The sequence below is a fragment of the Periophthalmus magnuspinnatus genome, chromosome 24, assembly GCF_009829125.3.
Source record: "Periophthalmus magnuspinnatus isolate fPerMag1 chromosome 24, fPerMag1.2.pri, whole genome shotgun sequence".
Taxonomy (NCBI): Eukaryota; Metazoa; Chordata; class Actinopteri; order Gobiiformes; family Gobiidae; genus Periophthalmus; species Periophthalmus magnuspinnatus.
Window position 1 is genome coordinate 27,489,317 of NC_047149.1, and position 25,458 is coordinate 27,514,774.

The 25,458-nt window shown below is 50.2% G+C and overlaps 1 protein-coding gene across 1 annotated transcript in view; it reads right to left on the bottom strand.

The window, feature by feature from the left end:
- Positions 1–25,458, bottom strand: part of ino80 (INO80 complex ATPase subunit) — a 58,284-nt gene that overhangs the window by 10,472 nt on the left and 22,354 nt on the right. Inside the window, exons 28-30 of the mRNA XM_033991027.2 lie at positions 10,550–10,677; positions 1,302–1,396; positions 110–182 (exon numbers count right to left, since the gene is read on the bottom strand). Of these exons, the coding sequence (XP_033846918.1) occupies positions 110–182; positions 1,302–1,396; positions 10,550–10,677 (296 nt within the window). The remainder of the gene's footprint in view (positions 1–109; positions 183–1,301; positions 1,397–10,549; positions 10,678–25,458) is intronic.

The following is a 25,458-nucleotide window of genomic DNA, read 5'->3' on the forward strand; positions in this document are numbered from 1 at the left end:
ATGATCCACAGACATGAGAACCATAGAGACTCAAGCTCAGTAGACGTATCTTTTGTTTTACACAGACGTTCCCACATTTAGACAAATATAAGATCCTGTTGTTCCTCACAGTGTCTGCAGCCGTCAGGTTGATGCCCAGTCCTCCAGCTCTGGTGCTCAGCAAGAAAACAAAGATGTCCGCCCTGCGAGGAGAAAGTCCACAATTAAAAAAAATAAATGGAGCCGAATGTAAACAAAAGAAACACAGTGTGTCAGATGCCCTCCCTGTGTGTGTCAGATGCCCTCCCTGTGTGTGTCAGATGCCCTCCCTGTGTGTGTCAGATGCCCTCCCTGTGTGTGTCAGATGCCCTCCCTGTGTGTGTCAGATGCCCTCCCTGTGTGTGTCAGATGCCCTCCCTGTGTGTGTCAGATGCCCTCCCTGTGGTTTAAAATATTCACTGTGAGTTTAACTGTTGGAAAAATAATATTTGTGGTTTTAAGTCACATCACTGATCTGTAGAAACTCCCCTCGGTCTTAAAGGTGAATTATGTAACTTATTTGGCGCTGACTCCACCTCCTGCTCATGTTTTTTACCTGTTTAAAGAGTGAGTTTTATCTGTTTAAAGAGTGAGTTTTATCTGTTTAAAGAGTGAGTTTTATCTGTTTAAAGAGTGAGTTTTACCTGTGTAAAGAGTGAGTTTTATCAGTTTAAAGAGTGAGTTTTATCTGTTTAAAGAGTGAGTTTTATCTGTGTAAAGAGTGAGTTTTACCTGTGTAAAGAGTGAGTTTTATCTGTGTAAAGAGTGAGTTTTATCTGTGTAAAGAGTGAGTTTTATCTGTGTAAAGAGTGAGTTTTATCTGTGTAAAGAGTGAGTTTTATCTGTGTAAAGAGTGAGTTTTATCTGTGTAAAGAGTGAGTTTTATCTGTGTAAAGAGTGAGTTTTATCTGTGTAAAGAGTGAGTTTTATCTGTGTAAAGAGTGAGTTTTACCTGTGTAAAGAGTGAGTTTTATCTGTTTAAAGAGTGAGTTTTATCTGTTTAAAGAGTGAGTTTTATCTGTTTAAAGAGTGAGTTTTATCTGTGTAAAGAGTGAGTTTTATCTGTGTAAAGAGTGAGTTTTATCTGTGTAAAGAGTGAGTTTTATCTGTGTAAAGAGTGAGTTTTATCTGTGTAAAGAGTGAGTTTTATCTGTGTAAAGAGTGAGTTTTATCTGTGTAAAGAGTGAGTTTTACCTGTGTAAAGAGTGAGTTTTATCTGTTTAAAGAGTGAGTTTTATCTGTTTAAAGAGTGAGTTTTATCTGTTTAAAGAGTGAGTTTTGACCTGCTCTGGAAGTCGGCCACCATGTCTCTGCGCTCAGAGATCTTTGAGGATCCGTCCAGTCTCATGTACGTGTGTTTACGGTACACCATGTACTCCTGAAAGAACACACAAGAAAGAACAAGACAACACTGTGAACAACAACTCCACGGACACAAAAAGAAGACAAAACTCTAACCTGAAAAGTGACTTAAAGCAGCTTTAAAATGACCCTTTTACTCATGTTTGTCAGTTGTTTTGTTAGAGCTCAATCGTGATCACGTCTACATCAGTTTGAGCCGAAGACGGAGCCAAAAAACAAAAAAAATCACCACAACAGACACAAAACTCCAGAGAAACGGGAAACGATCCTCATTTCAGTTTGTTTAGGAACCAGGCTGAATAAGTCAAATATTCTAATCTGTCTAAAAATAAAAGGGATTCCTGTGGGTTTTTCCGTCACTTTCCCAGAATCAAAACACAAATTTCAACATTTTGGTCCAGAATGTGAAACTCCCAGTTCTGTCAAACATCTGAACCTCCAAATCAGATAAATGTTATGAAATAAACAGGCAGAGACCCCAGTGAGACGTGGAGGTGCAGCCAGCGCTCTGATGTACGGCGTTTGGAGCCGCGGCTGGAGCAGACCGGACTGGGCAAACATTAAGTCTGGATTTTTATGTTCGACCAATTTTTATGTTTTTAATGAGCCAAAATCTAATCAAAAAACATGGATTGATCAACATGAAGAAGACAAAAGTTCTCATACTGCCCCGCCCGAGCTCACACTGCTTAAAGCTGAACCAATAACCTTTTCATTATAAGGCGAATGCTGTACCCGCTGAGCCACTGTCGACCACCTGCTCCTCCTCAGAAGCCTCATTTATAAAGCTTAAATACACACGGTGCATTAGGTAGAGCGCCCCCTGTGCCAGACGTGAGATTTATAAAACTGACAGAGCAGCACTGAACAGTTTGAGGAAGTGTTTGATCAGGAAGTAATCAGGAAATCATCAGGAAATTATCAGGAAATTATCAAGAAATCATCAGGATATCATCAAGATATCATCAGGAAATCAGGAAATTATCTGGTGTAACATTGTAACGGGGTCCCTAAAATGTGATTTTACAGGATATCATCAGGAAATCATCAGGAAATCATCAAGAAATCATCAGGAAATCATCAAGAAATCATCAGGAAATCATCAAGAAATCATCAGGATATCATCAGGAAATCATCAGGAAATCATCTGGTGTAACATTGTAAGAAAAATGGGATTTTACTGGATATCATCTGGATATCATCAGGAAACCTCTCATTGTGAAGGAGCTCATGGACTTTCTCCTCTGCAGCGCTGCTCTCTCCACAGACTGTTTATATAAATGGACAGAGCTAACCTGCTAGACGCCGCGATCCAAACAGGAACTGATCGTGGGCGCACTTCCAGCTCCATCGACTCTTTGTCCAATTCACTTTCTGATTTTGTCTCTGCTGCTTCAGACTCATTCTGGTCTTAAATGTTCGTATTAACCCTCTACATGATCCTGGGGTTTTTATTTCACTTTTGTGTCTGTAAATCAAGATCTGAACATTAATAACAGACAAATCGGGCACTTCTTTCCCCGACGTCGCTCTCGTTAGCGTTAGCAGGTTTGGTTGACGGCGTTGCTAAGCGTCAGTTGTGAATGTTCAGATGAATGATCCTGTGGTGGGTCACTTCCCATTGGCCCAGGCCCGGTCCATGTGTTCTGAATCAGACTTTGGCCTCTGTATCTGGGCTCGTGTTTGTTGTTTCAGTGCCAGCTCATAATCACAGTGAAATATGAGCGGCCGGAGCTCTCAGAACTAAAATGGAGGATTATTGAGGCAGAGGAAGCCACATCTGCCCCACCTGCTCCTGTTTCCTGCAGCGTCGGCTCCACGTTTCTGACGTCCACAAACACTTTAAATCTTTCTCTAATCAGGGCTGTGCAATCAATCAAAAATACTGTTTATAAAGTCAAACATTTAAAGACCTGCTGTAGACCTGCTGTAGACCTGGTTTAGACCTGGTTTAGACCTGGTTTAGACCTGGTTTAGTCCTGGTTTAGACCTGGTTTAGACCTGGTTTAGTCCTGGTTTAGTCCTGGTTTAGTCCTGGTTTAGTCCTGGTTTAGACCTGGTTTAGACCTGGTTTAGACCTGGTTTAGACCTGCTGTAGACCTGGTTTAGTCCTGGTTTAGACCTGGTTTAGACCTGGTTTAGTCCTGCTGTAGACCTGGTTTAGTCCTGGTTTAGACCTGGTTTAGACCTGGTTTAGACCTGGTTTAGACCTGGTTTAGACCTGGTTTAGACCTGGTCTAGTCCTGGTCTAGTCCTGGTCTAGTCCTGGTCTAGTCCTGGTCTAGTCCTGGTCTAGTCCTGGTTTAGTCCTGCTGTAGACCTGGTCTAGTCCTGGTCTAGTCCTGGTCTAGTCCTGGTCTAGTCCTGGTCTAGTCCTGGTTTAGTCCTGGTTTAGTCCTGGTTTAGTCCTGCTGTAGACCTGGTCTAGTCCTGGTCTAGTCCTGGTCTAGTCCTGGTCTAGTCCTCTCATTATTGACCTTATTCGTCCCCGTGCTCTTTTTTCCGTAAATGTGACAAACGCTCTTTTCTTTGTGGTGGTGTTTCCGGTGAAGTGGGAATGTCGTTCATTTAAGTGGAATTTGGGAAAAGTTTCTCCACTAAATCTGAAAAGTGGAGATGATTCAAATGTTCAGTGTTTATGAGCAAAAACAACAAAAACAACAACAACAACATGACCACACTGTCCCCACAATGTCCCCACACTGTCCCCACAATGTCCTCTCCTCGTCCCTCTCTCTTTGGGTCTTGTCCTCTCCTCGTCCCTCTCTCTTTGGGTCTTGTCCTCTCCTCGTCCCTCTCTCTTTGGGTCTTGTCCTCTCCTCGTCCCTCTCTCTTTGGGTCTTGTCCTCTCCTCGTCCCTCTCTCTTTGGGTCTTGTCCTCTCCCTCTCTGTTCGTCCCTCTCTCTTTGGGTCTTGTCCTCTCCTCGTCCCTCTCTCTTTGGGTCTTGTCCTCTCCTCGTCCCTCTCTCTTTGGGTCTTGTCCTCTCCTCGTCCCTCTCTCTTTGGGTCTTGTCCTCTCCTCGTCCCTCTCTCTTTGGGTCTTGTCCTTCTCTCCTCGTCCCTCTCTCTTTGGGTCTTGTCCTCTCCTCGTCCCTCTCTCTTTGGGTCTTGTCCTCTCCTCGTCCCTCTCTCTTTGGGTCTTGTCCTCTCTTCGTCCCTCTCTCTTTGGGTCTTGTCCTCTCCTCGTCCCTCTCTCTTTGGGTCTTGTCCTCTCCCTCTCTGTTCGTCCCTCTCTCTTTGGGTCTTGTCCTCTCCTCGTCCCTCTCTCTTTGGGTCTTGTCCTCTCCTCGTCCCTCTCTCTTTGGGTCTTGTCCTCTCTTCGTCCCTCTCTCTTTGGGTCTTGTCCTCTCCTCGTCCCTCTCTCTTTGGGTCTTGTCCTCTCTTCGTCCCTCTCTCTTTGGGTCTTGTCCTCTCTTCGTCCCTCTCTCTTTGGGTCTTGTCCTCTCCTCGTCCCTCTCTCTTTGGGTCTTGTCCTCTCCTCGTCCCTCTCTCTTTGGGTCTTGTCCTCTCCTCGTCCCTCTCTCTTTGGGTCTTGTCCTCTCTTCGTCCCTCTCTCTTTGGGTCTTGTCCTCTCCTCGTCCCTCTCTCTTTGGGTCTTGTCCTCTCCTCGTCCCTCTCTCTTTGGGTCTTGTCCTTCTCTCCTCGTCCCTCTCTCTTTGGGTCTTGTCCTCTCCCTCTCTGTTCGTCCCTCTCTCTTTGGGTCTTGTCCTCTCCTCGTCCCTCTCTCTTTGGGTCTTGTCCTCTCCTCGTCCCTCTCTCTTTGGGTCTTGTCCTCTCCTCGTCCCTCTCTCTTTGGGTCTTGTCCTCTCTTCGTCCCTCTCTCTTTGGGTCTTGTCCTCTCCTCGTCCCTCTCTCTTTGGGTCTTGTCCTCTCTTCGTCCCTCTCTCTTTGGGTCTTGTCCTCTCTTCGTCCCTCTCTCTTTGGGTCTTGTCCTCTCCTCGTCCCTCTCTCTTTGGGTCTTGTCCTTCTCTCCTCGTCCCTCTCTCTTTGGGTCTTGTCCTCTCTTCGTCCCTCTCTCTTTGGGTCTTGTCCTCTCTTCGTCCCTCTCTCTTTGGGTCTTGTCCTCTCCTCGTCCCTCTCTCTTTGGGTCTTGTCCTTCTCTCCTCGTCCCTCTCTCTTTGGGTCTTGTCCTCTCCTCGTCCCTCTCTCTTTGGGTCTTGTCCTCTCTTCGTCCCTCTCTCTTTGGGTCTTGTCCTCTCCTCGTCCCTCTCTCTTTGGGTCTTGTCCTCTCCTCGTCCCTCTCTCTTTGGGTCTTGTCCTTCTCTCTTCGTCCCTCTCTCTTTGGGTCTTGTCCTTCTCTCCTCGTCCCTCTCTCTTTGGGTCTTGTCCTCTCTTCGTCCCTCTCTCTTTGGGTCTTGTCCTCTCTTCGTCCCTCTCTCTTTGGGTCTTGTCCTCTCCTCGTCCCTCTCTCTTTGGGTCTTGTCCTTCTCTCCTCGTCCCTCTCTCTTTGGGTCTTGTCCTCTCCTCGTCCCTCTCTCTTTGGGTCTTGTCCTCTCTTCGTCCCTCTCTCTTTGGGTCTTGTCCTCTCCTCGTCCCTCTCTCTTTGGGTCTTGTCCTCTCCTCGTCCCTCTCTCTTTGGGTCTTGTCCTTCTCTCCTCGTCCCTCTCTCTTTGGGTCTTGTCCTTCTCTCTTCGTCCCTCTCTCTTTGGGTCTTGTCCTCTCCTCGTCCCTCTCTCTTTGGGTCTTGTCCTCTCCTCGTCCCTCTCTCTTTGGGTCTTGTCCTTCTCTCTTCGTCCCTCTCTCTTTGGGTCTTGTCCTCTCCTCGTCCCTCTCTCTTTGGGTCTTGTCCTCTCCTCGTCCCTCTCTCTTTGGGTCTTGTCCTTCTCTCTTCGTCCCTCTCTCTTTGGGTCTTGTCCTTCTCTCCTCGTCCCTCTCTCTTTGGGTCTTGTCCTCTCTTCGTCCCTCTCTCTTTGGGTCTTGTCCTCTCTTCGTCCCTCTCTCTTTGGGTCTTGTCCTCTCCTCGTCCCTCTCTCTTTGGGTCTTGTCCTTCTCTCCTCGTCCCTCTCTCTTTGGGTCTTGTCCTCTCCTCGTCCCTCTCTCTTTGGGTCTTGTCCTCTCTTCGTCCCTCTCTCTTTGGGTCTTGTCCTCTCCTCGTCCCTCTCTCTTTGGGTCTTGTCCTCTCCTCGTCCCTCTCTCTTTGGGTCTTGTCCTTCTCTCCTCGTCCCTCTCTCTTTGGGTCTTGTCCTTCTCTCTTCGTCCCTCTCTCTTTGGGTCTTGTCCTTCTCTCTTCGTCCCTCTCTCTTTGGGTCTTGTCCTCTCCTCGTCCCTCTCTCTTTGGGTCTTGTCCTTCTCTCCTCGTCCCTCTCTCTTTGGGTCTTGTCCTCTCTTCGTCCCTCTCTCTTTGGGTCTTGTCCTCTCCTCGTCCCTCTCTCTTTGGGTCATAAATCGTGGCGGCGGGGCAGGCGTTTGTTTTCACTTCCTGGACGTTAAACAGAGCCACTTCTCTGTTACAAATGAAACTCGTCTGATCAGAATCGGTTCCCAGACGAACAAAAGGAAAAATCTAATGTAAATATGAGACTGAGCCAGGACTCGAGTCTCCGTCATCGAGTCTCCGTCATCGAGTCTCCGTCATCGAGTCGACTCATAATCACACACAGGTTTATGCACGAGAGAAAAGCTGCAAACTTTAGGAGAAAAATGAAAAGATGAACAGGACGTTCCCTAGATGAGCTCAGTGATGTGTTTTGCGTCAGATGCCCTCCAGAACCAGTTCCATATTATTTGCTCTGTTGGTTTATACAAAGAAACACAATGAAAACTGGAGGGTGGGGATGGGTCACACTAAGAGCGGTTCAGAAGACTTCCATGACAAGTAAACTATCAAGGCCAGACCCCGCCCCAAAGGAGCAACATGCGGCCGTCCCCCCGTGGACCCACGACCTGCGGAGGATCCATGAAAGGCTGGTGCGAGGAGAGCTGGGCGGCAGTCCAAGGCGGGGGCCTCGGCGACTGGATCTACGGACATGGAGACTGGCTCTGGGGACATGGAGTGTCACCTCACTGAGGGGGAGGAGCCTGAGCTTGGTTGAGGAGGTTGAGCGTTACAGACTAGATATAGTCGGCCTCACCTCCACACACAGCCTGGGCTCTGGAACCCAACTCCTGGAGAGGGACTCTCCATTTCTCTGGTGTTGCCTGCGGGGAGCTGGTGTGGGCTCATTGCCCCACAGCTCAGCCGCCTCGTGTTGGAGTTCACCCCGGTGAACGAGAGGGTCGCGTCCCTGCGCCTTCGGGTCGGGACAGGTCTCTCACTGTAGTGTCGACCTATGGACAGTGCCTTCTTGGAGTCCCTGGGAGAGGTACTAGACAGTGCAACGACCGGAGACTCCGTTGTTCTCCTGGGGGACTTCAACGCCCATGAGGGCAACGACAGTGACACCTGGAGGATGGTGATCTGGAAGAACGGCCTCCCTGATCTAAACTGAGTGGTGTTCTGTTATTGGACTTCTGTGCTCGGCAGTTTGTCCATAACAAATACCATGTGTTCAGACGACCTCAAAGAGATTCTGGCAAACTGTCCGACGCCTCAGGAGGGGGAAGCAGTGCTTCACCAACACTGTTTACAGTGTGAGTGGAGCTGCTAACCTCGACTGGGAATGTTGTCGAACGGTGGAAGGAATACTTTGAGGATCTCCTCAATTCCACTGTCACGTTTTCTGAGGAGGAAGCAGAGCCTGGGGACCCGGAGGCGGACTCGTCCATCACCCTGGCTGAAGTCACTGAGGTTGGCTCAGTGGCTCCGGGGGTGGACGAGATCCGTCCCGAGTACCTTAAGTCTCTGGATGTTGTGGGTCTTGGCTGACGCGTCTCTGCAACATCGCGTGGCAGTCGGGGACAGTACCTCTGGACTGGCAGACCGGGGTGGTGGTCCCTCTGTTTAAGAAGGGGGACCGGAATCACACTCCTCAGTTTTCCCGGTAAGGTCTACTCCAGGGACTGGAGAGGAGAATCCGACCGATAGTCGAACCTCTGATTCAGGAGGAGCAGTGTGGTTTTCGTCCCGGTCGTGGAACACTGGACCAGCTCTGTACTCTCCATCGGGTCCTCGAGGCTCATGGGTTTGCCACAGTCCACATCCATGGTTCTCGACCAAAAAATGGTGGCGCCCTCTGCAGGTGGAGAGTCTCTGCCTCAAGTGGAGGAGTTCAAGTATCTCGGGGTCTTGTTCTCGAGGAGGGTGGAGGTGAGATTGACAGGTGGATGAGCGTCTGCAGTGATGTTGTCGCTGTGTCGTCTGTTGTGGTGAAGAAGGAGCTGAGTCCAAAGCTCTGGATTTACCTCAATCTACTGACCTCACCTGTGGTCATGAGCTCTGGGACTGAAAGGACAAGATCATGGACACAAGCGACAGAAATGAGTTTCCTCCACAGGCTGGGCCCTCCCTTAGAGACAGGGTGAGGAGCTCAGTCTCACGGGAGGAGCTCGGAGTAGAGCCGCTGCTCCTACACGTCAAGAGGAGCGGCTGAGGCTCCGGCATCTGCTCAGGATGCCTCCTGACGCCTCCCTGAGGAGGTGTTCATGTCCCACCAGGAGGAGGCCCTAGAAGAGCCAGGACACACTGGAGGGACTGTGTCTCTGGCCTGGGAATGCCTAGGGAGCTGGAGGAGGTGTCTGGGGTGAGGGAAGTGTGGGAGTCCCCGCTTAGACTGAGCCCCCACGAACCGGCCCCAGAGAAGAGGAAGAACATGGAGGATGGACAATGAAAAGTAAGAGTTTCTGATTGGATAATCGTCCAGAACCAAAACAAATTATAACAAACTTGTCCATCATGTCCAGACCAGAACAGACCACATAACCACGACAGACCACATGACCACAACAGACCACATGACCACAACAGACCACATGACCAGGGCAGACCACATGACCAGAACAGACCACATGACCACGACAGACCACATGACCACGACAGACCACATCAGACCACATGACCACGACAGACCACATGACCACGAAAGACCACATGACCACGACAGACCACGAAAGACCACATGACCACGACAGACCACATGACCAGGACAGACCACATGGCCACGACAGACCACATGACCTGGACAGACCACATGACCACGACAGACCACACGCCCCCTCACTGGTGATGTAATCCTGTTTAAAGAACTGCACAGCGACACAATCACACTGTAACAACATAGTCCTGTGACCTCAGAACATTCTAATGATTCACCATGATGAGTTTATAAGCTCTTTACACAGACCAGAGTTTTACTGTGAAGATAAAACGAACAACCAGCCTCTCTCGTTCTCCTCATCATCCTCCCCTTCTCCTCCTCTCCCCCTCTCTTCTCTCTCTGCTCCAACTTTCTTCCCTTTACCCCTCAGACTCTTTCCTCTCTCTTCCTCCTCCTCCTCTTCCTCTCTCTTCCTCCTCTCTCTTCCTCCTCCTCCTCTTCCTCTCTCTTCCTCCTCCTCTTCTCTCTTCCTCCTCCCTGGTGTAATTATCTCTGTCCTGTTGATGAGCGTGTTTACAGAGCTGTGACAGAGGGATATTAGAGCGGTCTCTGTCCTCCTCCCCCCTCCTCCCCCCTCCTCCTCCTCCTCCTCCTCCTCCCCTCTCAGGTCCTGTTAACGAGCGTTCAGTCTAATAAACCTCAGTGTTTTCATGTTTCTCTGATAATGAGTCAGATGCAGGTCGGGTTTTAATATGTCACAATTACCTCCATTCATTTGAATTTGTTTAATTAACTGTGTAAAGTTCCAGAATATTGCTTTAGGGGAGGGTTTAATTAAGGTAAGTCCAGCTAATTTCATCCCCCGTTACGTCTGTAATGAGGCACGACTGGTTTCACTATAAAAAAAACAAAAACCAAACAATGTTAGAACCAACAAACAAACAAACCCTCTACTGACTTTAAAGAGGGGGTATTTACTGCTCTGGGGTATTAAAGAGGGGGTATTTACTGCTCTGGGGTATTAAAGAGGGGGTATTTACTGCTCTGGGGTATTAAAGAGGGGGTATTTACTGCTCTGGGGTATTAAAGAGGGGGTATTTACTGCTCTGGGGTATTAACTGTGACACATAACATATTCAGATCTCCATGTTTCCTTTTCCTCCTCTTTAACCCTGTAGTGGGACCTCCTCTTTAACCCTGTAGTGGGACCTCCTCTTTAACCCTGTAGTGGGACCTCCTCTTTGACCCTGAGTTACCTCGAGCAGGTCGATCATGCGGGTCATCTGGGAGTAGATCAGGACCCTGTGACCCTGGTTCTTCAGTCCACTCAGCAGAAGGTCCAGAGTGTGCAGCTTCCCGCTCTCTGTGATCAGACTCTCTTTATCTGGAACACAAACACGGAGAAACCTTTAGAGTGTTCAGAGAGGACATGAGTGTGACTATGGCTAATGCTAATGCTAATGCTAATGGGACACAAACACGGAGAAACCTTTAGAATGTTCAGAGAGGACATGAGTGTGGACATCACTCTGCGCTTCATCGCTACGGCTAATGTTAATGCTAATGTTAAAAAAAACAGAGACAGGGCGAGTGTCAGAGGGACAAAAGAAGAAGAACACAACACACTAAATGTCCCACTGCAGTGGACTCAATGGACCAGGACCAGACCGGGACTGAACCAGGACTAAAACAGGTCTCAACCAGGTCTAAACCACGGCTAAACTAGGACTAAACCAGGACAGGACAAAATGAAGCAGTTTCATCCATGAATATTCTGAACGTCTGAAGTACGAGGGAGAACACATCTGAGCCGATTGAACAGTTGAAATGGTAAAATATGCAGCTAAACTCCAAACCAGCTGACTCACTCACACACCTCCTCCATTAGCATTCAATGCTAACGTGTACTTGGCTTGAACCTTGACCTACGACCTTTAGGTTTAGCCCAAGATGAGGTCAGGGCCCGTTGAGGTGTTAAAGAGGATCTAATAGAGCACGACACTGGAAACACAGGGCGGACATCTTGGAGAGGTCACAGACGAGGGTGGACATCTTGGAGAGGTCACAGACGAGGGGGGACATCTTGGAGAGGTCACAGGGGGGGGGGGCATCTTGGAGAGGTCACAGACGAGGGGGGGCATCTTGGAGAGGTCACAGAGGAGGGGGGACATCTTGGAGAGGTCACAGACAAGGGCGGACATCTTGGAGAGGTTACAGAGGAGGGCGGACATCTTGGAGAGGTCACAGACGAGGGGGGGCATCTTGGAGAGGTCACAGACGAGGGCGGACATCTTGGAGAGGTCACAGAGGAGGGGGGACATCTTGGAGAGGTCAGGGTGTATGGGACAGGCTGTCACCATCACTATTTCAAACCCATACGGATACATTTGACGGGGATGGTTTTGACAGGCCCCTGACAGCTGTGGAAACGCACTGGTCTCAACGGATCTCAGCGAGAGCAGAGTTTATGGGAGTTTATACAGCGCCAAAGTCAACGATTTGATGTTTTTAACAATATCAGAATATGAAAAATGAGTAGATCATGGAGAAGGACGCGGACATTATTTTGACCTGAAGAAGGCGGAGTACAAACAGCGCCATGTTTTATGAATGAAAAACATCTGAGCAGCAACAAAGCACAACATGTTTGTAAAGACTAAAATACAACAGGATTACACAGAATACACACAGGGAGGGCATCTGACACACGGGGAGGGCATCTGACACACACAGGGAGGGCATCTGACACACACAGGGAGGGCATCTGACACACGGGGAGGGCATCTGACACACACAGGGAGGGCATCTGACACACACAGGGAGGGCATCTGACACACACAGGGAGGGCATCTGACACACACAGGGAGGGCATCTGACACACAGGGAGGGCATCTGACACACACAGGGAGGGCATCTGACACACAGGGAGGGCATCTGACACACAGGGAGGGCATCTGACACACAGGGAGGGCATCTGACACACGCAGGGAGGGCATCTGACACACAGGGAGGGCATCTGACACACGGGGAGGGCATCTGACACACGGGGAGGGCATCTGACACACGGGGAGGGCATCTGACACACGGGGAGGGCATCTGACACGTTTGCAGAGTCTAAACTCCAGGGTTAGCAGCTTTTATCCATGAATAAGACGACAGTGTTTTGTTCTTTGCAGGAAAATTATGTAACTTTAAAGCTCCACTGTGGAACTTTCTGGAGATGGCACGTAACCTGCTCGATTCCATGGAAACATAACGTTTAAAGCCACAATCAGAACATTTTCCATGGAGACAGAAGTGTTTTATGTGGAACACCACAGCCAAAGGAACAACATTTCTATGAAAACATGTCAGGTTTGTGGAGATGCGAGCCGCTCACAGTGAGGACACATGTTTTTATACAGTTTTCAGTCCAATAAAAACATCTATAATGAAAAACACGCTATTTTTTGCCAAAAAGTCCACAGTGAGGCTTTAATAATGGCAGTTCTTGTTTTGATGTTGGTTTGTGATGATTCTTGTTTCACAAGAGACCGAACAACAGAAGGTCTCCAGGCTCAGACTCTGCTCCTCTGGCTCTCCTCTGGCCCTCCTCTGGCTCTGCTCTGGCTCTCCTCTGGCTCTCCTCTGGCCCTCCTCTGGCTCTCCTCTGGCTCTCCTCTGGCCCTCCTCTGGCTCTCCTCTGGCTCTCCTCTGGCTCTCCTCTGGCTCTCCTCTGGCTCTCCTCTGGCTCTGCTCTGGCTCTCCTCTGGTCTCTCCTCTGGCTCTCCTCTGGCTCTCCTCTGGCTCTCCTCTGGCCCTCCTCTGGCCCTCCTCTGGCTCTCCTCTGGCTCTCTCTGGCTCTCCTCTGGCTCTCTCTGGTATGTGCTGTTTCCTCTGTGTGGTCTCATTCTTATGTCGACCCAAAACCCACAAACCCAAAGAAATGCAAACTGTACAGAGCCAGAGGAGTCCTGTAATCTGCCCGGCGTCAGGAGAGGAGAGGGGGAGGAGAGGGGGAGGAGAGGGGGAGAGGGGGAGGAGAGGAAGATTGAGTGAGAGGAAGAGGAAAAGAAGAAGAGCCGTAGGGATGAGGCTCGTGGCTTTAGAGCTACACTGTAAAATGTGACTTAAATGAAGGACATGATCTGAGTCACAGCTCAGCCGTGTTAAACTGAACAGAAAGTTGCACTATGGAACTTTTCAGGTGGACGACCCACTACCTAATCTCCACTCGCCACAAGTCAGATCTGTGGAGAGGCGAGCCCGCTCAACATGGAGACAGGCCAGTGGCAGAACTACACAGAGCAACACTGATGGACACGAGCGGTTTGTCCAGAGTCAAACAGAGGGCACAGAGAGGGCACAGAGAGGGCACAGAGAGGGCACAGAGAGGGCACAGAGAGAGAGCACAGAGAGGGCACAGAGAGGGCACAGAGAGGGCACAGAGAGGGCACAGAGAGAGAGCACAGAGAGGGCACAGAGAGGGCACAGAGAGGGCACAGAGAGGGCACAGAGAGAGAGCACAGAGAGAGAGCACAGAGAGGGCACAGAGAGGGCACAGAGAGGGCACAGAGAGAGAGCACAGAGAGGGCACAGAGAGGGCACAGAGAGGGCACAGAGAGAGAGCACAGAGAGAGAGCACAGAGAGGGCACAGAGAGGGCACAGAGAGAGCACAGAGAGAGAGCACAGAGAGAGAGCACAGAGAGGAGACAGAGAGGGCACAGAGAGGGCACAGAGAGGGCACAGAGAGAGGGCACAGAGAGGGCACAGAGAGGGCACAGAGAGAGAGCACAGAGAGGGCACAGAGAGGGCACAGAGAGGGCACAGAGAGGGCACAGAGAGGGCACAGAGAGAGCACAGAGAGAGCACAGAGAGAGAGCACAGAGAGGAGACAGAGAGGGCACAGAGAGGGCACAGAGAGAGAGCACAGAGAGGGCACAGAGAGGGCACAGAGAGGGCACAGAGAGGGCACAGAGAGAGAGCACAGAGAGGGCACAGAGAGGGCACAGAGAGGGCACAGAGAGAGAGCACAGAGAGAGAGCACAGAGAGGGCACAGAGAGGGCACAGAGAGAGCACAGAGAGAGAGCACAGAGAGAGAGCACAGAGAGGAGACAGAGAGGAGACAGAGAGGGCACAGAGAGGGCACAGAGAGGGCACAGAGAGAGGGCACAGACAGGGCACAGAGAGGGCACAGAGAGAGAGCACAGAGAGGGCACAGAGAGGGCACAGAGAGGGCACAGAGAGGGCACAGAGAGGGCACAGAGAGAGCACAGAGAGAGAGCACAGAGAGGAGACAGAGAGGGCACAGAGAGGGCATAGAGAGAGGGCACAGAGAGGGCACAGAGAGGGCACAGAGAGGGCACAGAGAGGGCACAGAGAGAGAGCACAGAGAGGGCACAGAGAGGGCATAGAGAGAGAGCACAGAGAGGGCACAGAGAGAGGGCACAGAGAGGGCACAGAGAGAGAGCACAGAGAGGGCACAGAGAGAGAGCACAGAGAGGGCATAGAGAGAGAGCACAGAGAGGGCACAGAGAGAGAGCACAGAGAGGGCACAGAGAGAGAGCACAGAGAGGGCACAGAGAGGGCACAGAGAGAGGGCACAGAGAGGGCACAGAGAGGGCACAGAGAGAGCACAGAGAGAGAGCACAGAGAGAGGAGACAGAGAGGGCACAGAGAGAGAGCACAGAGAGAGAGCACAGAGAGGAGACAGAGAGGAGACAGAGAGGGCACAGAGAGGGCACAGAGAGGGCACAGAGAGAGGGCACAGACAGGGCACAGAGAGGGCACAGAGAGAGAGCACAGAGAGGGCACAGAGAGGGCACAGAGAGGGCACAGAGAGGGCACAGAGAGGGCACAGAGAGAGCACAGAGAGAGCACAGAGAGAGAGCACAGAGAGGAGACAGAGAGGGCACAGAGAGGGCATAGAGAGAGGGCACAGAGAGGGCACAGAGAGGGCACAGAGAGGGCACAGAGAGGGCACAGAGAGAGAGCACAGAGAGGGCACAGAGAGGGCATAGAGAGAGAGCACAGAGAGGGCACAGAGAGAGGGCACAGAGAGGGCACAGAGAGAGAGCACAGAGAGGGCACAGAGAGAGAGCACAGAGAGGGCATAGAGAGAGAGCACAGAGAGGGCACAGAGAGAGAGCACAGAGAGGGCACAGAGAGAGAGCACAGAGAGGGCACAGAGAGAGGGCACAGAGAGGGCACAGAGAGGGCACAGAGAGAGCACAGAGAGAGAGCACAGAGAGAGGAGACAGAGAGGGCACAGAGAGAGAGCACAGAGAGGGTACAGAGAGAGAGAGCACAGAGAGGGCACAGAGAGGGCATAGAGAGAGAGCACAGAGAGGGCACAGAGAGAGAGCACAGAGAGGGCACAGAGAGGGCACAGAGAGAGAGCACAGAGAGCGCACAGAGAGGGCACAGAGAGAGGGCACAGAGAGGGCACAGAGAGGGCACAGAGAGAGCACAGAGAGAGAGCACAGAGAGAGGAGACAGAGAGGGCATAGAGAGGGCACAGAGAGGGCACAGAGAGGGCACAGAGAGGGCACAGAGAGAGGAGACAGAGAGAGGAGACAGAGAGGGCACAGAGAGAGAGCACAGAGAGGGCACAGAGAGGGCACAGAGAGGGCATAGAGAGGGCACAGAGAGGAGACAAACAGGGCACAGAGAGAGAGCACAGAGAGGGCACAGACAGAGAGCGCAGAGAGGGCACAGAGAGGGCACAGAGAGAGAGCACAGAGAGGGCACAGACAGAGAGCACAGAGAGGGCACAGAGAGGAGACAAAGAGGAGACAAAGAGGAGACAAAGAGGAGACAGAGAGGAGACAAAGAGGAGACAAAGAGGAGACAAAGGGGAGACAAAGAGGAGACAAAGAGGAGACAAAGAGGAGACAAACGGGGCACAAAGACGCCACCCGCTGCCCACACATGACCAAAGCCCATGGGAAAGATAATAACTATGGGAACAGAACTAAAGTAAAACAGACAAACTCAAACTGGAGCCGTTCAGTGTTTTTTACAGTGCGGCGGAGACGGCGGCCATGTTGGTGTGGTCAGATCAGACGGAGCCTCTTTCCCACCGGTGCCAGAGGAAAGTGCAGCCTGGCACATTCACAAACGCTCGTGTAAAGACAATATTAGCCCACCACGCTAACCACACGCTGCTGCTCAAGAGATTAGCATGAGCCAGACTCTGAGGTCATGTGACCACCCCAAGATCTACGGCGATACGAGACGATTCAAACGACTGCAGTTCTGCTGACGTTTATACAGGATTTTAAAGACGCCCTGTGGAACTTTAGTGTTTTGTGATCGATCAACATGAAGAAACACATTTTAATGTTTGTCAGTCTCTATGGATTTGCCTGAAATGTTCCACTGTGTCTCTGTTTTTCACAAGTTTAAAGCCACACTGTGAAACATTTCAACTAAAAACATCAAGATAAAGTAACACGCGACACAAACTCGCCCACCTCCAAAGTCACACGCTGATCCACGTTCTAACGCCTCAAAGACAGACCTGCACACACGTTTAACACACAAACACAAACAAAGAAACAAACAGTCTGTTCCACCTTGTGATGTCATCATGTGGTGATACAGGAAGTGCTCCACTGTGTTTTTAAACTCCACCTTCACTAGAATCATCTGGATCATTTCAGTCCTGGAGTTGTCTCTTATCTCGACTGAACTAAAGGTAAAAGGAGGAGTTAACGTGAAAACTCCCACTTGATGACATCACAAGGTGGAACGTCGCATTTTGATCTTTGTAGATGTGACAGACTAATAATAAAGTGACTCAAACATGTGAATGAAACAAAACACAGCTCCAGGTCTGTCCTTGAGGCGTTAGAACGTGGATTAAAGCTGCAGACACCAGTTTCAGTCAAAATTGTTATTTAAATAATCCAAATAAAATCCAGAACATTGAAACATTTCACTCCAAAAATAAATAAAAACTGTCAGCATGTGACTTTGGAGGTGGGCGAGTTCGAAACATTTAAACTGCAAATCCACGGATCTAAAAAACGCCGCCAAGAAGCTGAATAATTAGGCGTTTGGCTGCGTGTGGCTCTTCTGGCTCCCGGGGGAGTCGTGCGGTTCGACGCTGACGCTCGGCGGAGCCCGACATTACAGAGCAGCTCCAGGGGCTTAAGTGTGACGGACTATTCTTACACAGCCCTGACTCAGACTCCAAAATACTACGTTTGGGTCAGAGCAGGAATGTGGAGCGAGACCCAACGATTCACAAAGTCCTGGACCTGGACCACTAAATATGGAGCAGAAGTGTCGGGTTATGAAGGAGTTTATATTTAACACGACGCAGCAGGAAAAGAAGAGTGTGAAGGAGGAGGACTGTGGACAAGAGGAGGACTGTGGACAAGAGGAGGACTGTGGACAAGAGGAGGACTGTGGACAAGAGGAGGACTGTGGACAAGAGGAAGACTGTGGACAAGAGGACGACTGTGGACAAGAGGAGGACTGTGGACAAGAGGAGGACTGTGGACAAGAGGAGGACTGTGGACAAGAGGAGGACTGTGGACAAGAGGAGGACTGTGGACAAGAGGAGGACTGTGGACAAGAGGAGGACTGTGGACAAGAGGAGGACTGTGGACAAGAGGAAGACTGTGGACAAGAGGAGGACTGTGGACAAGAGGAGGACTGTGGACAAGAGGAGGACTGTGGACAAGAGGAGGACATGGAGAACATGTACTCTGTGTACTCTGTGTACTCCATATACTCCATATACTCCATATACTCCATATACTCATGTGTCTTATATCTGTGTGATCCTCAGTGTCTGAGGTCCATCTCAGAAGAAGAGGAAGAGGAAGAGGAGAGGAAGAAGGAGAAGGAGGAGAGTGGGCAAAGGAATGGAGAGAGGGAAAGAAGAGGGGGAGAGAGGAAAGAGGGACAGGAGAGGAAGAGAGGAAAGAGGAGAAAGGGAGAGAGAGAGAGAGGAGGAGAAGAGAGGAGAGCAGTGGTCAGTGAGCAGGAGGTTGTGTCCATGGGCGTGTCCTGGTCCATGTGTCTTATACTTGTCTAATATACAGTCTGTATTTGGTCTTGTTCTGAGGTTCCACAGTGTTCTGAGGTTCTGTTCTGATTTTGTGTTGTTCTGTTCTGTTGTTCTGTTGTTCTGTTGTGTTGTGTTGTTCTGTTGTGTTGTTCTGTTGTTCTGTTCTGTTGTTCTGTTCTGTTGTTCTGTTCTGTTGTTCTGTTGTGTTGTTCTGTTCTGTTGTTCTGTTCTGTTGTTCTGTTCTGTTGTTCTGTTCTGTTGTTCTGTTGTTCCGTCCTCATGATTCTGATCCAGTACAAAAAGCTTCATTTCCATGTGGTGTGGCTCTGCTCTCCCGTTTCCATGGAGACGAGTATAAAGCTTTGGCACCTGCCCCCTCCCCCGAAATGCTCTCCTCATCATCCTCCTCTCCTCTCATCATCCTCCTCTCCTGTTTCTCCTGCACCTCTCCTCCATTTTACCCCCTCTCTCTCCCCCTTTGTCTCCCACTCACCCCTCTCCATCTCTGATCTCTCTCTTTACCTCTCTCTGCTCCCTCTTTTTTCTCTTCTCTCTCCCTCCCTCTTTGTGCTCCTCCCTCTCCCCCCCTCCCTCTCCCTTGTCCTTTTGTCCCCCTCTTCTTTCTCTCTCCCCCTTTCAGTTCTTATCTCTCGTTTCATACTCTCTCTTCCCCCATCTCTCTATTTATCTCTTTTTCTCCGCTCCTTCTCTCCACCTCTTCAGTTACCTCTCTGTTGCTCCTCTACTCCTCATCTCTCCCTCCACCTCTCCCACTCTCCTTCCCCACCCCCAACCTCTCCCTTCATCTGTCCCACTCCCTTTTTCCCTCTATTCTACTTACTATCTCTCCTTTGCTCCTCTAAGTTTGTCCTCCTCTTCTCTCTCTCCTCCCTCTCCCCCTCTCTATTACTCTCTCTCTCCTTTGCTCCTCTACATTTGTCCTCCTCTTCTCTCTCTCTCCTCCCTCCTCTTCATCCCTCCATATTTAATGTTTTAAATCAGTTTTTCTGATCATCTCATTTAACACCAGTTCTAAATGACACCTCTCTTCTTCTTTCCCTCTTTGTGTCCTCCTCCTTCTCTCCTTTTCTCCTCCTTGTCTCCCTCTGTTCAGTCGACCCTCCTCCTCCTCCTCCTCTCTCTGTCTCTCTCTCTCCCCTGGCGCAGTAACCTGATCTCCGTAGTTTCCCGTAGGACCAGATCTCGGGGCCTGACCCAATTACTGTCCCCCCTGCCCCTCCTGGCTCCCCCTGCTGCCCCCCCAGCGCCGCTGCAGCCGCCTGGGACGATCTAATGTCATTACAACGGCTCTGCGTCTTCTGTCCGGCCCCTGGTCCTGTCTCTGTCCTCGTCCCTGGTCCTGTCCCTGGTCTCTTTCCTCGTCCCTGGTCCTCTCCCTGGTCCTCGTCCCTGGTCTCTGTCCCCTGGTCCTGTCCCTGTCCTCGTTCCCTCTGTCCCCTCGTCCCGTCTGTCCCCTCGTCCCGTCTGTCCCCTCTGTCCCCTCGTCCCGTCTGTCCCCTCTGTCCCCTCGTCCCCTCTGTCCCCTCTAAACACGGGCTTCAGTTCATCTACAAAATATATTTAAATTCACACTGACTGAACGTCACAAACACCTGCATTAAAGAAGCACTGTGGAACTTTTCTAGTGGTGGTTTGGTTGAAAATTCCACACTGAAATGTTCCAGACCAGAATATAAGGAGGCCCTCCTCCAGACCGAGCAGAGTCAGGTTTGTGGAGATGCAAGCCCCACCCGGTGTGATAAAAACATGCTTTATGTTAGTCTAAGTTTGGATAAAAAGTGACACACTGTGGCTTTAAGATGTTGTAGAGGTGGAGAAACGAGGGTGCAGTCGCAGAGGAGAGGTGGATGAGGTGGAGAGAGATGGAGAGAGGTGGAGGGAGACAACAGAAAAGGAGAGAGATGGAGAAGATAGAGAGAGGTGGATGAAGTGGAGAGAGATGCAGCTAGATTGAGCGTTTTTCATGAGAGATGGAGAAGATGGATGAGGTGGAGGAGGTGGAGGATGTGGTGGAGGTGGTGGAGGTGGAGATAGATGGAGAGGGATGGCAGAGGAGGTGGAGGAGATTGTGGAGGTGGAGCATTGTTCATGGACAGATGGCTCAAACATGATGGAGACTCACACTTTGATACATTACAGTGAAGAGGAAGATGGAGAGATGGAGGAGGTGGAGGTGGTGGAGATAGAGGTGGTGGTGGAGGAGCTGGAGGAGGTGCGGTGTTGTTCATGGACAGATGGCCCAGACTCAAACATGATGGAGAATCACTGTATGAAACATTACACTGAGGATCAATACGTCAATGAGCCGCACGTGTCACCGAGGAAACAGGAGGAGGAGGAGGAACAGGAGGAGGAGGAGGAACAGGAGGAGAAACAGGAGGAGAAACAGGAGGAGGAGGAGGAACAGGAGGAGGAACAGGAGGAGGAGGAGAAACAGGAGGAGGAGAAACAGGAGGAGGAGAAACAGGAGGAGGAGGAGGAACAGGAGCACGAGGAGAAACAGGAGGAGAAACAGGAGCACGAGGAGAAACAGGAGCACAAGGAGAAACAGGAGGAGGAGGAGAAACAGGAGCAGGAGGAGAAACAGGAGCACGAGGAGAAACAGGAGGAGGAGGAGGAACAGGAGCACGAGGAGAAACAGGAGGAGAAACAGGAGCAGGAGGAGAAACAGGAGGAGAAACAGGAGCACGAGGAGAAACAGGAGGAGAAACAGGAGCATGAGGAGAAACAGGAGCAGAAAGAGGAGGAGGAGCAGAAACAGCAGGAGAAGGAGGAGGAGCAGGAGGAGGAGGAGCAGGAGGAGGAGGCCTCTGTCACAGCCACAGAAACTTAATTTACTCGCAGCTTTAAGAGGCAGAAACAGATGAGAACAAGAAAAAAAAACAACTAAAATCTACTATTTTACACAAACCACACACACACACACAGAGAACACACAAACTCCACACACACATACACACAGAACACACACACACAGAACACACACACACAGTTGTATAAACTATTTAAATGAAGATGTCGACCTCCAGTCTTTAAAGTGTGTGTCTTTGTCCAGTCATGACCTCTGACCCCAAACATGTCTGAACTGTGGAGAATGTCGCCCCCTTCTGTCCAAGTGTGGTGCATTAACACAACAGACACAAGAGGAGAGGAGGAGAGGAGAGGGGGAGTGCAGGAGGAGAACAGGAGTGAAGGAGGGGAGGAGGAGGAGAGGAGGAGAGGAGGGGGAGGAGAGCAGGAGGAGGAGAAGAACAGGAGTGAAGGAGGAGAGGAGGAGGAGAGCAGGAGAAGAGGAGGGGGAGAGGGGAAGAGGAGGAGGAGAGGAGGGGGAAAGAAGGAGGGGGAGAAGAACAGGAGTGAAGGAGGAGAGGAGGAGGAGAGCAGGGGGAGGAGAGCAGGAGGAGGAGAAGAACAGGAGTGAAGGAGGAGAGGAGGAGGAGAGCAGGAGAAGAGGAGGGGGAGAGGGGAAGAGGAGGAGGGGGAGAGGAGGAGGAGAGGAGGGGGAGAGGAGGAGGAGAGAAGGGGGAGAGGAGGAGGGGGAGAGGAGGAGAGCAGGAGGAGAGGAGTAGGTGCTGTGGGCTCAGATGGAGGTGCTGTGGACTCAGATGGAGGTGCTCAGATGGAGGTGCTGTGGACTCAGATGGAGGTGCTCAGATGGAGGTGCTGTGGACTCAGATGGAGGTGCTCAGATGGAGGTGCTCAGATGGAGGTGCTCAGATGGAGGTGCTCAGATGGAGGTGCTGTGGACTCAGATGGAGGTGCTCAGATGGAGGTGCTCAGATGGAGGTGCTCAGATGGAGGTGCTGTGGACTCAGATGGAGGTGCTCAGATGGAGGTGCTCAGATGGAGGTGCTGTGGACTCAGATGGAGGTGCTCAGATGGAGGTGCTCAGATGGAGGTGCTGTGGCCTGTGACTCAGTTCCTCGTTTCATAAAAAGCTTCATTTTGTTCTTTCATTTTGTACAAAGCGTCTCATTAAAGTGGAGCCGCGTCGCCACAAACTCAAACCAAAACTATTTCAGATTCAGCCCCAGAATGTTCCATAAATAAACTTTTCCATCAACGTTTCTCTGTTTCACACCGAAGCCTAAAAATGAAACGGCTGCTTCCGGAAAATCAACAGAACAAAACAAAATGGAGTCTGTCATTAAAGCCCGATGATGTCATAACTCCACATCTACACAACTCTACACAACTCCACACAACTCTACACAACTCTACACAACTCTACACAACTCTACACAACTCTACACAACTCTACACAACTCTACACAACTCCACACAACTCCACACAACTCTACACAACTCTACACAACTCTACACAACTCCACACAACTCCACACAACTCCACACAACTCTATACAACTCTACACAACTCTACACAACTCCACACAACTCCACACAACTCCACACAACTCTACACAACTCTACACAACTCTACACAACTCCACACAACTCCACACAACTCTATACAACTCTATACAACTCCACACAACTCCACACAACTCTATACAACTCTATACAACTCTATACAACTCTACACAACTCTATACAACTCTATACAACTCTATACAACTCTACGCAACTCTATGCAACTCTACACAACTCTACACAACTCTACACAACTCTGAGCTTTGGAAATGTTGGACCAATCCCAAACTGTTCCACCTTGTGATGTCATCAAGTGGTAGTTTTCACGTTAACTCCTTTTACCTTTAGTTCAGTCGAGATAAGAGACAACTCCAGGACTGACAGACACAAGAGTGAAATAAAAACCCCAGGATCATGTAGAGGGTTAATACGAACAGAGGACACAGAGGACACAGAGGACAGAGAGAGGACAGAGAGGACAGAGAGAGGACACAGAGGACAGAGAGAGCGGACAGAGAGAGGACACAGAGGGGACAGAGGACAGAGAGAGGACAGAGAGGACAGAGAGAGGACACAGAGGACAGAGAGAGCGGACAGAGAGAGGACACAGAGGGGACAGAGGACAGAGAGAGGACACAGCAGACAGAGAGGACAGAGAGGACAGAGAGAGGACAGAGAGGACAGAGAGAGAGGACACAGAGGACAGAGAGAGCGGACAGAGAGAGGACACAGAGGGGACAGAGGACAGAGAGAGCGGACAGAGAGAGGACACAGAGGGGACAGAGGACAGAGAGAGGACACAGCGGACAGAGAGGACAGAGAGGACAGAGAGAGGACAGAGAGGACAGAGAGAGGACACAGAGGACAGAGAGAGAGGACACAGAGGACAGAGAGAGGACACAGAGGGGACAGAGAGAGGACACAGAGGACAGAGAGAGGACACAGAGGACAGAGAGAGGACACAGAGGACAGAGAGGACAGAGAGAGGACACAGAGGACAGAGAGAGGAGACAGTTTTCAATAAAAAGTGAATTGAGCCAGAGTCGATGGAACAGGAAGTGCTTCCACGATCACTTCCTGTTTGAACGCGGCGGCAGCAGGTTAGATATGTGCAAGTGTGTACAGTCTATGGTCTGCTGTGTGTGTGTGTGTGTGTGTTGTGTGTGTGTTGTGTGTGTTGTGTGTGTTGTGTGTGTGTTGTGTGTGTGTTGTGTGTGTGTTGTGTGTGTGTTGTGTGTGTTGTGTGTCTCTTGTGTGTGTTGTGTGTGTTGTGTGTGTGTTGTGTGTGTTGTGTGTCTCTTGTGTGTGTGTTGTGTGTTGTGTGTGTTGTGTGTGTGTTGTGTGTGTGTTGTGTGTCTCTTGTGTGTGTTGTGTGTCTCTTGTGTGTCTCTTGTGTGTGTTGTGTGTCTCGTGTGTGTGTTGTGTGTGTGTTGTGTGTCTCTTGTGTGTGTTGTGTGTGTGTTGTGTGTGTGTTGTGTGTGTGTTGTGTGTGTTGTGTGTGTGTTGTGTGTGTTGTGTGTGTTGTGTGTGTTGTGTGTGTTGTGTGTGTTGTGTGTGTTGTGTGTGTTGTGTGTGTTGTGTTCACACGAGCTCAGTCTGTTCCCACAAACTCAGGAAGTGCCACTACTCATTGTTCAGGGCTCTCTCTCTCTCTCTCTCTCTCTCTCCTTCTCTTTGTCTCTCTCTTCTCTTCTGTCCTTCTCTCCATCCACTACTTTCATCTCTATCCTCTCTCTCTCTCCCTCACTGTTCTTTTTCTCTCTCTCTCTCCCTCACTCTTCTCTCTCTCTCTCCCTCCCTCACTCTTCTCTCTCTCCCTCCCTCACTCTTCTCTCCCTCCCTCACTCTTCTCTCTCTCCCTCCCTCACTCTTCTCTTCTTTCTCTCTCTCTCCCTCCCTCACTCTTCTCTCTCTCTCTCTGTCCATTCACGTCTTTCATCCAAACACAAAAAACAAACTGACATTTTTAATGATTTTAAATCTGATCATTTTCTGCAGTAAATTTAAATTTGTCTCAGATTTTGTGTCTTTATTATTTTAGTTTTAAACTGTTTTCATGTAAATGTGTCATTTTCAGAACAGAATATTTGTGTAAAGTCTAAATGTTTAGTTGTTTTTTTTTGTTTTTTTTAAATAAAGTTTATAAAAATAACACAAATATAAAAATGTGAAATATTTGAGTGAAAGAGGCAGAGTCTGTGTCGTCGTCTCGTTTTTACAGTGCACGCCTCAGTCTCTCACGCTGGTTGCCGAGGGATACGCCACCTCCTCCTCCTCCCTCCTCGTCCTCCTCCTCCCCTCTCTCTCCCTCTCTCTTCGTCTGTCGCTCTGTCGTTTCTCAGCCGCAGGAGGAAGGAAATGACCAAACGACACGATTCTCCCAAAGACATTGTTCAAACATCAAGGTCTGAGTCTTTCCCACAATGCACCTCTCTCTTTTACTCTCTCTCCATTTCTCTGGACCTCTCTCTCTTCCTTCCTCTCTCTATCCACACTCCTCTGGCCCACTTTTCTTACCTTCTGTTCTCTTTCTCTCTGTTTCTCTCTTTCCTCCCTGCTCTCATCTCTCTTCTGTCCATCATCTTTCTCTTTTCCTCTTTTTTACTCACTCCATTCTCTCTCCTCCTCTCCCCTCCGTCTCTCTCTCCTCCCCTCCGTCTCTCTCTCCTCCTCTCCGTCTCTCTCTCCTCCTCTCCGTCTCTCTCTCTCCCCTCCGTCTCTCTCTCCTCCTCTCCTCTCCGTCTCTCTCTCCTCCTCTCCCCTCCGTCTC